Source organism: Elephantulus edwardii, unplaced genomic scaffold (assembly GCF_000299155.1).
Source record: "Elephantulus edwardii isolate Elephantulus edwardi_28Jun2011 unplaced genomic scaffold, EleEdw1.0 scaffold00186, whole genome shotgun sequence".
NCBI classification, from domain to species: domain Eukaryota; kingdom Metazoa; phylum Chordata; class Mammalia; order Macroscelidea; family Macroscelididae; genus Elephantulus; species Elephantulus edwardii.
Window position 1 is genome coordinate 1,141,610 of NW_006399936.1, and position 12,770 is coordinate 1,154,379.

Below are 12,770 nucleotides of genomic sequence, written 5' to 3' on the forward strand. Positions count from 1 at the left end.
ACAACTTTAAACCACCAGCTGAGGCCACTAACCCACAAAAGGGACAATCAGTCAAGACCGGGAGGGTTGCAAAGGACAACAAAGTGAACGGGCCTCTTCCTAGAAAGACTGCAACCATTCTCAACCAATTCCCACTCAGCACATTCAACTCCAATGTAACTATTCCTTTTGAGCACAACCTAAGTCTCCCTGTCTCAAATCACAAGAACTTGAGGATGAAGCAACTCACCAAAAAAGACCCCCAAAACCCAAACCCTACACAGCCTATTTAAAATAGATCCAGGCAGGTATTTCCCAACTAGGGCTTCCAGGCACACCTGAAGACATACTTGTGATACCATCTGTTTTAGGAACTATGTTGAAAAGTGCTCTTAATTCTAATCTCCAGTCTTAGAAAACAAAGATTCATATTAAAAGCTGATTTGCTGTTTAGACAACTATATTCGACAAATCAGGGGGAAAGGGGGAGTGTCTGAGGACCAGTTCCAGTTAAGAGGTACTCACTGATTCCACCCTTTCCTCGTCACAGGTGTCTTCCATGACCAAGCCTGTAAGAAGGCTTAAGGGGGAAATTTCCCCAAACCTCCAGCCTCCAGGGCAGAGGCAGGATTCATTCCTATTAGATCCCAAGGTCATCCTCAGGAAAACTTAAGTGGCATGAAAGGCATTCATCTCCTTCAAATACTAGCAATTCTCTATTCCCATGCATTCCTAAATCTCATACCTCAAAATCTTACAGCAAACAAATGTTTGCCACAGGAATTTTTACTGTTATGTACTCCTTAATGACAGCTCTAATACATATAAGCAATGTAAACATAGAACACTCAATCCTTGTCCCAAACTTACTTTATATTCTGCCTGTGAAGTTATCGTCTCTCTCAGGCAAAAGGTTCAGACTTCACAGTACACCTGTGTTCTTATCAAGGTTAAATCTGAATACTGACCAAAATGCAAACTGTGGTCCACTCAAAGGGAGTAAAATTACTAAAACAGTACACTAATGGAAAAGGGAAAACCTCCCACCTGATTGGATAAACGGAGGAATATATACATCATCAGACGTGTTCAATTACTCCACACAAGTTTAACATGGGCAACATCTGTTCTTTTGCCCTTGGCAATCAGAAGATTCTCAATTTTGCCAGTTCCGGCCTGACAAGTTGCCTGTTTTTTTCAACAGGTTGCTCTTATGAGAAATCCTCACATTCCTGATGTGGCCTCAATCCTCCAAAGCTCAAGTGTGGAGAAGAACAGAGCTTAACTAAAACAATGGTATTTAATGGGAACCAGAGGTATGTTACAATTACAGAGTCCAACACAAAAACTCGTGGAGTTGGAAGGTTACAAAATAATGAGGGTAACACGAGGAACAAGAAGAAAAGCTGTTCCAGATCTTCAGTAGCCGGGCTAATAGGGCCTCTCCCTGCGATCCTGTCTGTGATCACCCCTGCAAGCAAGAAAGGACAGCCCATTAGACAGTTCATCACCACCACCACCCGTGCTCCCAGCCATGTGACCCTTAAAATCAATCCCCAGAGAGAAATGGGTCTCTAGATTAATTAGCCTGAATCATTCTGTTCCTCCCACTTGATCCAATATGGTTTTTATTCATTCTCCAATCTAGTCCAAACCAGCCCTTAAAGTATGTTCCCCATAATTTTCACAGAATTATCCCATTATCTTTTTATTTCATACTCACCTGGAGTCCATTTTGCCAGGGCCAAAGCCACCTCTGTCTCCACCACCTCGGCCACCTCGGAAGCCCCCACGGTCCCCACCACGACCTCGGTAGCCACCCCGATCATAGCCGCCTCTTCCACCTCGACGATCATCTCCATAGTTACCACCTGGGACAAAAGAAATAGAAAAGTTTATCTTCCCTAATGTTCTCTAACATTTCCTCGTCTCCTTATATGTATTAAAAAAAAATTTAAAAAAAATATTAAACTCCAGTTCCTTTACTAGCTTTGCCTCTTACCCATGTGAGAGCCTCCTGGTCCTCCTGGGCCATCTGGCTTTGGAGCCTTACACTGATTACATTCATTCCTCCAAGAGAAGTTCATGTTCTCACACGTACTAGAGGGGTGGAAGAGAAACTAATTTAGAAGAGCAGTTGGCATTGAGCAAGACCAAAGAACAGACTTGAGTAACCTTAGGAACTGACAATGACATCAATCCCACTAAAATGAAATTAGGTAAACTCAACTAAATCTGCTATGTGTCCCTGACATTTTAAAAACTCTAAAGGATTGTGGAAAGAAGGATGTTTCTCTTACGGATTAGGACACTTCCAGTCACCAGCTCGCTGCTGTCCTCCACCTCCACCACCTCCACTGGGGAATCCTCCTCGGCCACCGCCACCACTGCCACCACCTCCATAGCCGCCACGGCCCATGGGTCCTACAATAGATAAATCACATGAGTTTATTCTTCACTCAAGTGTGACTCATTTAACAAACCTTGCCCATGCAACCCCATGCCATCCCTCAGTCTATGGGGCAAGCAGAACAGCTCACCTCCCCGCCCTCGGCCTCCTCGTCCATTTCCACCACCTCGATTGAAGTCTGCTCGCCGTGTAGCAAAGGAGACCTTGATAGGATTTCCAGAGAATTCTTTACCTAAAAAAATGAGAAAAATGAGACTATACAATCTGCAACACCCTAGACACATTTTATGCGGAACACCGCTATACTTTTTCCAGCAAATGAGATTCCACTGAAATGGAAAATTAAAGGGTCTTCAAAATGTCTACCTTAGACGACTAAGTGCTCTGCTGTGCCCCTTAGCCCCGACACGTCCCTTTCACCCCATACATACCATCAAACCAGTCAATAGCTGCTTTAGCAGAAGGCGGGTCATCAAATGAGACTGTAGCCTCTCCCTTCAGCTTGCCTGTTTCTCTGTCTGTGTATAGATTAATCATGGGCTGCCCTGTTTTCTTATTTGTCTGTGGGGGAAAATATATGTTAACATCTCTGACATGCTACATCACTACCTACTACTCTATGCCTTCCTCTCCAGTACTTGAGGTTCATCACTCCTTAACTTCGGCCCCCAATTCCAAGTTATCAGTCCCTATTTTAGCATATTTTACATACTTTCTATTAAAGCTTGGCCTTCAATTGTTCCTCACATCATAATCAAGAGATATAACTAAGAACAAAGATTACAGATTCACTAATTTATGCCTGATCAAAAACACCATACTTCTTCTATATACTGTTTTAAAAAACATAACTGCTAATGTTTTTTTCCTTCAAACAAAATAGTTCAGCAATTATTAAAACTGCTTTGTTTTTCCACAAACATATGAGATCTAAAAGCCTGCCACGCTTACACAATTGCTTGCCACGTACCTTAATAATACCAATCTGCTTGAAATAGTCAGCCACAGACTCAATGGTGACATTCTCACCCAGGCCTTGAACAAAGATTGTGTTGTTGTCAGAATTATCCTGTTCTGCTTGTTAAACACAGGAAAACAAAGAAAAAAAAGTTATACTTATTAAGCTTTAAAGTGTACCAAGTTATACTTATTATTAAGCTTTAAAGTGTACCAGTATTAATTCCCCTTATGTCTTTTCTACTTTCTTCACAAGCTGAGTCACCTAACAGCTCAAGTGGCCTAACCTGGTAGGGAGGTGTACTGCTAACCCAAAGGCAAGTGGTTTCAGATCCACCAGTGGCTCTATGGAGGATAAATAATCTACTCTCAGGCCATTTACTGGCTCTGAGTTCCTTCAACAGGATAGTGATGAGATGAATTCAGAATGATCCCTATTAGGAGGCAGATTCTTATGCCTCTCATAACCAAGAAGTAACTCATCCTTTGATTCTGATAAATGTGCTAGTTTATGAAACAGACATATCAAGTCTGTGTTTTAATTTCATACATAAAGTTCCACTTAAGCTACTCTTTGTTACTTGTGGACTTACCAGAGTCATGTCGTGATCCTTGGTCCCGAGGGCCTTAAGTGACATGGAAAAAAAAACAAACAAGGAAAAAGGAAATTGTTAGTCAACAGGAAGAAATAAACCAACCAAACACCAAATGCAAATTCTTGCAATACATCAGGTAAGTGTTCACAGCCTCACTCCATACCCTGTTCTGGGTTGCCTACCTAAAGAAGAAAATCCTAAGACAGGCATAGGGAAGCCATGGCCACCCCTTAAGATCTGTAACTGAAGTCCCCAGGGGGACAACTCCACAATCCAGAAAACTCCAGCCTCCCCAGTTCAGGCTGGGAAATGTCCTCAGCACTGTGGGGGAAGGGAGAGGGAGGGAGACCCATTGATGTTAACAACCATAGCTTGGCCCTGTTCTCTCAACCCAGAGAGATATGAGCTTCACCACCAAGCAACGTGATGTGCATCCATTCAGTTTCTCAAAACTCTTTACACCAAAGATTCTTATTCTTTGTGGAACAATTTTTATCTTTAGACACCATTCTCTTAAAACCATATTAAGTTTCCCCAAAACCACATGAAATTAAATATACATATTAACTATTGTATTTTAAAAGCATGACCCAGGAAACAGACCAGAAATCTTATTTCCGTAACGTAGGTCTCTAATTTTGTTTCCCAGAGACCGTCTTTGACCAACGTTTATCTGAATGAGCCATGTATAAATATTGTACACACACGCAATGACACCTAAAATCATGAACCCAAACCTTTTTAAATGTTGACACAATCAAAAACCCTTTTGTTAACCAAACCAGAAAAGTTCCAGCTTACTGGGAGACTTCTCAAATATGCCATTTTTTGCATGAAATCCATTTGTACTGTTTAAGACCTGGTTATTTCCCATGAACCATACATGCTCCCAATCTTTCTTGAAGTAGTCCACACACCTTCCTTCCCAAAGCTAGTTTCTATTTTCCCATCTTACTTGAGTTTAAGTACAATGTGTAGAATTGCATTGAGACCATTCAGTAATTAATATGTAAATATATACCAACTTCACCAACCTCCGAGTAGGGCAATAATCCTCTCCCAGATTATTTGAACGTTGTGACATGTACACACACACTCTAACCTTGGACACACAGATCAAAAGGATCCTAAAGCCAGGTTAATAATCCTCTCCCAGATTATTTGAAAGTTGTGACATGTACACACACTCTAACCTTGGACACACAGATCAAAAGGATCCTAAAGCCAGGTTGGTAGCACGTTTCAGTACACCCACTCAAGTTTCTCATGATGGTGGTGTTCCCTAAGTGCCAGTGTGGCAACACCCCATCAGAAGCCTACTAAACATCTCTTATTAACCCGTGTCAAACCAACTTGGTACCAGATGACTTCCAAGTCTTAACCCTGCCTGCCTCCAGGTTAAGCACACATCTGGCAGCAAGTAGTATTCCATCCCACCCTTTGATCTGGAGGTGGTTCTGGACACTTCAAAACCTTTGACACTTAAAAACACACTAACACATCTGCAAATGAACAATAAGACAAAGCATTTCCAGGAGGTGGGAATTTTGTAAACTCTGTTCACTTACCACCAAATTTATTGAAGCCACCACGGTCACTTCCGCTGGAGAAGACAAGTTAGAAGAAAGGACATGAAGCTTCCAACGGCTACAAAAGGGTGTCTTTTTAACATCCCCAAACATGGGTAGGTGTTTTGGGAAAAAGATACAAGTGGCTACTAAAATACATTTCTTCCTGACCATCCCTTGTCTGACCTTTGAGCATGTCACACACATGTGTGCAATTTCAGACACAGTTTTAAGATTTTGCTTTAAAAGATTATAAATCTATTTCCTCTGGAAAAAAAAATGACCCATTTTCTTTGGCTGTTCCTCCGATGAAGATGTTTTTTTCCTCGTCGTGAGTTGTTGACAAACCCAGCAGTTGGTTTAAAAACCCTACTCCCGATTTAACCCAGAAGACATTTCAACACCAAGCTAGGGTATGTCCTGAACACAGTTTTGAGGTTTTTGCTTTGAAAGCAGCAAGCAGACCCAATTCCATTCCATAAAAAAGTCAAAACCAAAAGCAATTTCCCCTTAAGCAAGACAAACTAAGCCCTATCTTACTACTGAGCTGCTTATGAATTCCCCTCCACCCCCGGGGTCACCCCTTCTACACTGTGAGAAGAGCCGAGTATTTTGCAAAGTCACCTTTCATACCTGTGGCACATAAAATGCAGAGCAAGTTAACAGTCACATAACAGTTTTTTTTCTTTTTAAAGTTTTTCATTAAACACACACAATGTTTTCCTAATTTTGTAAGATTTTTTGTAAGCTTGCCCCCACCCACCTCTGCATACTTACCAGATGCACTCCTTTTTCTTATAAAAATATTTTTCCGAAAAAGCAGTAGCACACTGACTTTCCTCCCCTTTTCAAACGAGACAGTCCTTCAGATCCCATTTACCGACAGATCTGATGACTGTTTTAATGGCAAATCAACTACAATGGAAGGGGGAAGAAAAGTCCACTTGGACAAGCTAATGTCTAAGTACCCAAGGAAGGACAGTGGAACAAATATGTGGGATACCACTGTCAAGTGTATTTTGTCCAAAAGGTTTGCACACTTCAGATAACCCACAAACCAAGTCACACACAAAATCATTACTTCACTCTACTGGTGCAAATAATAAATGCTCATAGATCAAGTAACTATAGAATACAGAAGACTAGTCAATTCCTGGAGGTTTAAGTCAGGTTAACCATTACCAACTCCCTTAGAAACACATGGGAATATCAGTAGTTAAGTTTCCCTATTTCCCAAGAGAGGTATCATTGATTTCCCTTGCAGAGAAAAAAAAAAAGAGAGCCTTCCATGGTTTTTGTCTAAAATACAAACAATTACAAACCAGACACACTTAAGATATTTTTCCTTTTTAAGAAAAAAAAAAATAAATTGTATAAAACTCAAAATTTCTGTAAGTAGGTCAAATCCAGGCTCCCCAGTTCTCACAAAAATAACAAGGGGATATACATGGCAATTATCACTGGCCCAGATCAAAGCCCTCTTCAATCCCCTAAAGAGTAAGAAAACCATGCACTAGGGACTAGGCTTAAAGGGAGTTCATGCAACCCTCCACTCCCCAAAGAAGATCCTCCCTGCTTCACAAGACACCTACCCCATGCCGCCTCTGCCTCCACGACCACCTCCACGACCTCGGGGTTCATAGCCACCACTGCTGCGGTTATAACCACCGCTGCTGCCACCGCCACCGCCGCCGCCACCACCACGGCCACGGCCACCTCGGTCCTGCTGGCCTCCATAGCCACTGCCGCCTTGGTCCTGATTGCCATAACCACCGCCGCCGCCACCACCACCACTCATGGAGGACTGATCTTGGCCATAGTTACCTGTCAGGAAACAAAGTGGAGTAACAAAGAAAAGTCAACATATCAGGAAACAATGTGGAGTAACAAAAGGACAAAACAAATGCCAGAGACCAGGAAAAACAGGTTTTTAGAGGAGGATTCTAAAGATCTAAGCAGAATACAAAAATTCCAAGAAAAAAAATTAAGAACACCAAAGATCCTTCTCACCTCCACCTCCACCTCCACCTCCACTGTTGTACTGGTTCTGCTGTCCATAGCCCTGTGGGGCATTATAGGAGCTTTGCTGCTGTCCATAGCTTTGCTGCTGTCCACCATAGCCAGACTGCTGGCCGTAGCCTCCACTCTGAGGCTGCCCATAGCTGCTGCTCTGAGAACTGCTTCCATAGCTAAAAGAAAACAAAACAGTTCCATCAACACATTCAAAATTATCACTTTTAATATTTGTATTCTCTATGAAGAGGTTCTGGGGATGAAGTCTGAGGCGTGGTGCACTACTAATAAAAAGGGTATTATGGCGGTTCAAATCCAGTGGCAGTTCTGCAGATAAGAGATGACACATCTCCCATTAAGACTTACAGCTCCAGAATACTGATGCCGGGTCACCCAATGGCAATAAGTTAAACTGAATATTCTAGGTTAGAAGCCCTGGTGATGCAGTGTTAACACATTCAGCTACCAACCAAGTGGTTCAAAGTTACCAGCCACTCAGAGAGGAAAATGAGGCAGGCTGCTTCCAAAAAGATTTACAGCCTCCCAAAATCTACAGTGGTCTTCTCTGTCCTACAGTCAGTCTGAACTGATTAGATGGCTGAACTAGTGAGGTGGACTCCCTATACAAGGGTTGCTAAGTCGCTAAGTCCCTCCTAAATACACTATTGCTAGTTACATCCATACACCCCTAATCTCGTATGCATACCCTTCACACCTCCTTACCTTCCTGAAGCGCTGCTAGGAGGTGGCTGCTGGCCATAACCAGGATAAGATGACTGCTGTCCGTAAGAAGACTGGGAACTCTGGCTGCTGCCATAGCCGCCACCTGAACCATATCCCTGGGGAGCTGACTGGGTACCATAGCCTGTTAAACAGAAAACAAGGCAGGAAGTGAGCTGAAAAAAAAACATTTACTACCTGTCTTGAATCTTAACTTATGGCTATCATTCCATTGGTGAATGGGAGGAGGTTTTTTTGGTTAACAAGGCAGAATTACTATGAGGTACGTCTTTAATCCTTAAACCTATACCTTTTGATACATATCAAGTAGAATGGGCATGCAAACAGATAAGGAAGCTACAAGACATACAACAGAAAAAAAATATCCAAACCAACCAATTATATGACAAGAGGCTGAAAAGAAATAAGCAGAGCCTTCCCCTGAACAGACGCCCAAAATTTGGACCTCTAGCAGCCTAAGTGTGAGAAAACCAAGTTGTCAAAATCACTCACACATGCGGCATTTCTATTAAGGCACTAGACAGGCTTACCCAAACCTGAAATGTCACTTTTTAGAAGCTCCCAATAACTAACAATCTAACTCAAAGTCTTAAATTTACCCTTCCACCACTTGAAGACTTAACTTTCTACTACATCAACTCTTTAAGACGGTTTTCCCCATCCATCCCAAAGCCAGTCTTCAGAATCACTGTTTCATTGTAGCGCCAAAAACACATGAAAATCCGTATTAGATAGTTATCCTTCTGGGCTTCAATAAAGATAAGTAAAAAGTCATACTGCCAACCCAATTAACGATAGGTGGTTTGAATCCACCAACTGCTCTGAAGGAGAAAACAGGCAGCTGCCCTCCCTCAATCCATGTGATGAACAGCCTCTAAAAACCCAGAGGATCAGCTGTGCATTCAGTTTATCACATGTTGTACCCTTGATTTCAAACATCTTTAAGCAAATCCTTTATCAACCCTATTAGCATTTCTTCCTTTAAGAAATCACACACAATCTCACACACACACCTCTCACTTTCATGCTAAGAGAGTAAATGGTCGGGAAGGCAGAGTTAAAGTACAGAAAGAAAACAAATTACAAGCCAAACATGCATTTTTGGTTTAGGACTCTGACACAGGAGAATTTTATGTTGTACAGACTAGCTAAAGGCAAAGATACTCTGGGACAGTTTCAGCACCTCAGATTTAAGAAAAACATTCAAACAGGCAGGAGAAGGTGGGGCAGCTTCCCTAAAAGACTTACTGCTCTGGGTCTGTCCGTAAGAACCACCATAGCTGCTCTGTCCATAGCCAGAGGTGTCTGCCGACTGACCATAACCACCGTAACTCTGCTGTCCGTAGGGCTGGTTGCTCTGCTGGGAGTAGCCCTGTCCAGGCTGCGTAGGATAGGCTCCGTAGCTGAACCAGTAAGGGAAAAGAAGAAAAAAAAAAGATTAGTAAGATGCCTTGAAAAGAAAAAAATAGATTAGTAAGATGCCTTGGCCACTGTCCTCAAATTCTGGAGACCCCAAATCACTACTCACCTCTGGGTTGCTTGTTGGGAATAATCTGCAAAAACAAAAACCACATTGCTGTTGTTAGGTGCAGCCACAGATCTGTCCCCTCATCCTCACTCACGCCCATCTAACAGTCACTATGTCAATCCATCTCACTGAGAGCTTCCTCTGTGGACAACCTTAGCATGATGTCCTTTTCCAAGGACCTGACCCTCCTAACCCCAGGCCTTCAGTCATCACTAGGCTCAATTTCTTCGCTCAATTGCCAGGCGGCCTAGGAAACCAACCCCCAACGCTTTACAAGGCTACAAACTCCCCCCTTGAGACACTGATTGAGAGGATTAAGTTGGTCGATTTTCCAAGATTTTCTTAAAAGAATAAATTGTTAGGCATACAACAGAAATTCCTTGTTTTCTGCAGCATTTCACATAAACATACTGAGTACCTCTGCAGAAAGGTGCCACACCAAGGGTCAAAACAGGTTTCTCCTACCTCACGGACCCGTTTGGAATCAAGCCCAAGGTAACAATGCTTACAATATTCTCTCAACCTTTGCAAAAGCCCGTTCCCCGCCCCCCTCCCCCACCAAAACCAATTTGAAAGACTGGCAAGAGTAGGCTTCTTGAGCCCAAAAGAGGAAGCCTTTTGGTCCCGAAATAGCCAAGTTGCTCAGGAAACGCTCGTACAAGGCCCAGGCCGTGCGAGGCTCAATGGTGGTTTCCTCCCCTGTACCCTTCTTTGGGCTTTGCGGGGCGACTCGGCTAAGCAAAGCTAACGGAAACAGGCTTGAACTACCAAAAAGGACGTGCAGGAGAGCTCAACCCATGCATTCAGAACAGGAAGTGAGGCTTCGCCCCACGGGGAAAGCACATGGGGCAGTGGGTGTGGCCTCGAGGAGTCTTTCGGTTCCCAATGCAAAAAGATAAAGGAGAAACTGCGGCGGGAAAAGCTTCCGGTTGGGTCTCCCGGGCCGCTAGGTGGGCGCCAGGCCCGGAACTTGAGCCCCCCGCCTCCCGCCGCGTGGCCACCAAGGCGGGAACCGCGCCGCCCGCCGCTTCCCGGGGGGTCCCCGGGGCCGAGCCCCACCCCGGACCCACGGCGCCGGCCGCCGGCGGACCCCGCGGCCAAGCGTCGAGCCAGCGCGAGGTCGCAGGGCGCCGCGCGCCGCCCGAGGGAAGGGCCCGCATAGCGCGTGCGCGCCACGAGTGCCCGGATGCAGCACTGCGACAAAGCGGGCTAGAGCGCGGGGCTGGGGACCAAGGGCAGCACGGCGACGGGGGGCTGGCCACTTCTACCCCAGCTTCACGGCTCAAGACACCCAGAAACACTCCTCACCGTCCCCCCCACACACACACGCCAGTTACCTCAAGGGGAAGAGTCAACAGCCCCGCATTCGCGAGGCTTCAAAGGAGTGAAACAAAATGGCGACAAGGGCCTCCCCCTCCCACCCTTCTCCGCTGCTTCCCGTCCCAGGAGTCCCGTAGGGGCGAATCCAAAAGCAATCGCCGCCAGAGTCTCACCGAAAAGACACAAGTCTGGTGAGAAGGAAACCGCCACCTCGCGCCCTTACATACCGTTTGAGGCCATGTCGGCGCACGCGCGCACAAGGCGACAAGCAACAGGAAGTATGAACCACACAACACCAACGCCTCGAGGACTGACTAGCACCGCCTCCTGCGTCGAGCCTTATGTACGCCTCCGCCGCCACAGCGGTGGGCGGTACCAAAAGCGGAAAAGGAGAGGGGGAAGCAGGGCTGAACTCGCCCCGTTCCTAGGAGTGTAGGCGGTCTGAGCCGCGTGAAGGAGGCATGTTAACCACAAATATTCACAGTTATAATATATATATCATCAGAGTTTCCTAGGAACAATTCTAAATTCTCGCTTCAGGTCTAGTCCAGATTCACTTTACCCCTGTGATGCCATAATGGTACGATTTTATAAACGCCCCCCCCCCAGGGGCGGAGCGAAGAGCCGGGAGGGTTTTGTCGGCGCAACTGTGGTCAAATCCGGGAATCACTGGGCGGGAACTGAAATTCTTTCAACCTCCTTTCACTGGGCCTGACTTTCACTCCTGAAAGAGGTCTTTTGCCCTTCCCTGTCTTCTTGCTCCTTCAGTTGCTCTGAGCCAGACTGCCTCCAACCTCCTTTGCACACCCGCACCCCGATGGTTTTGACGTCCTTTCCCCACCACACGTGAACTCTTAGTTTTTCTTTTCATTTTTCAATGGCCGTCTTTCCCAGTCTCTCCGAGGGTTTATCGATGGTGACGTTTAACTCGAAAGCGTGGTTTTTAACACGGGCACTTTCATCCAATCACCGCTTTGCCCCTGCCAGACAAGCCAAGGGACGGGAAAGTGGAGTCCCTAGGCTTCGGAGAGTCGTGAGATTAGATTGCAGAAGCCCTTTAATCTTTGCGGATCATAAACTACATTTTCTTTTCCAAGAAATCATTTCAGAAACCCCAGTGGTTCCAAAAGGCGCAGTAATTGTTTTCCCATCACAATATATAGGTAAGAAAGTGAAGGCTGCCCATAAAGTTCTAGTAAACCCTTGATTTGGGCCCTACTGGTTTTTCAACATGCTCAGGTGTGAGTGAGGGCAAAGTGAAGTTCATCACTTAATCATTCAATCATTCAATAAAGTGTTATAGACATAAAAGAGCTCTGGTGACAAAGTATGTAAGAACATCAAGCTGCTGACCCGAAGGTCAGCAGTTCAAATTCACCAGCTGTTCTGAGGATGGAGCATGGTTCAAATTCACCAGCCACTCTGTGGGAGAAGAATGGACAGTCTCCTTTCATTGGATTAACTGTCTCTGAAAACCTGCTGGAGGGTCAGCTATGAGTTGATTCTGACTTGATAGCACATAACAATATTATAAAAGGGATCTCTGAAACACTTGCTGGAGATCAAGGACCACAGCCTTCAGTATGGATTACATTTCAACATCAAGAAAATAAAATTAGGCGAGCTCTGGTGGCCTAGTGGCAGGAAACTGCACTGCA

At 44.8% G+C, this 12,770-nt stretch overlaps 2 protein-coding genes across 2 annotated transcripts in view; one reads left to right on the top strand and one right to left on the bottom strand.

Annotated features, from left to right (window-relative positions):
• Positions 1-1,410: 1,410 nt before the first annotated feature.
• FUS (fused in sarcoma) lies at positions 1,411-11,352 on the bottom strand. The gene is made up of 15 exons (XM_006896597.1): positions 11,340-11,352; positions 9,793-9,817; positions 9,513-9,667; positions 8,247-8,388; positions 7,521-7,699; positions 7,103-7,334; positions 5,511-5,545; positions 3,940-3,972; positions 3,360-3,466; positions 2,821-2,950; positions 2,520-2,621; positions 2,280-2,403; positions 1,982-2,079; positions 1,703-1,850; positions 1,411-1,450 (listed from the first exon to the last, which is right to left on the bottom strand). The coding sequence occupies exons 1-15, from the start codon at positions 11,350-11,352 to the stop codon at positions 1,411-1,413; spliced, it is 1,563 nt and encodes a 520-aa protein (XP_006896659.1).
• PRSS36 (protease, serine, 36) overlaps positions 11,351-12,770 on the top strand; it is a 49,852-nt gene continuing 48,432 nt past the window's right edge. The window contains exon 1 of the mRNA XM_006896598.1: positions 11,351-11,484. Within this exon, the coding sequence (XP_006896660.1) occupies positions 11,351-11,484 (134 nt within the window). The remainder of the gene's footprint in view (positions 11,485-12,770) is intronic.

Excerpts from the sequence above, each read along its gene's own strand:
- FUS (XM_006896597.1), bottom strand. Across the intron at positions 3,973-5,510 it reads TGGCTTCAATAAATTTGGTG|GCCCTCGGGACCAAGGATCA; the intron begins GTAAGTGAACAG and ends ATGTCACTTAAG. Across the intron at positions 1,451-1,702 it reads CCTGGCAAAATGGACTCCAG|GGGTGATCACAGACAGGATC; the intron begins GTGAGTATGAAA and ends TCTTGCTTGCAG.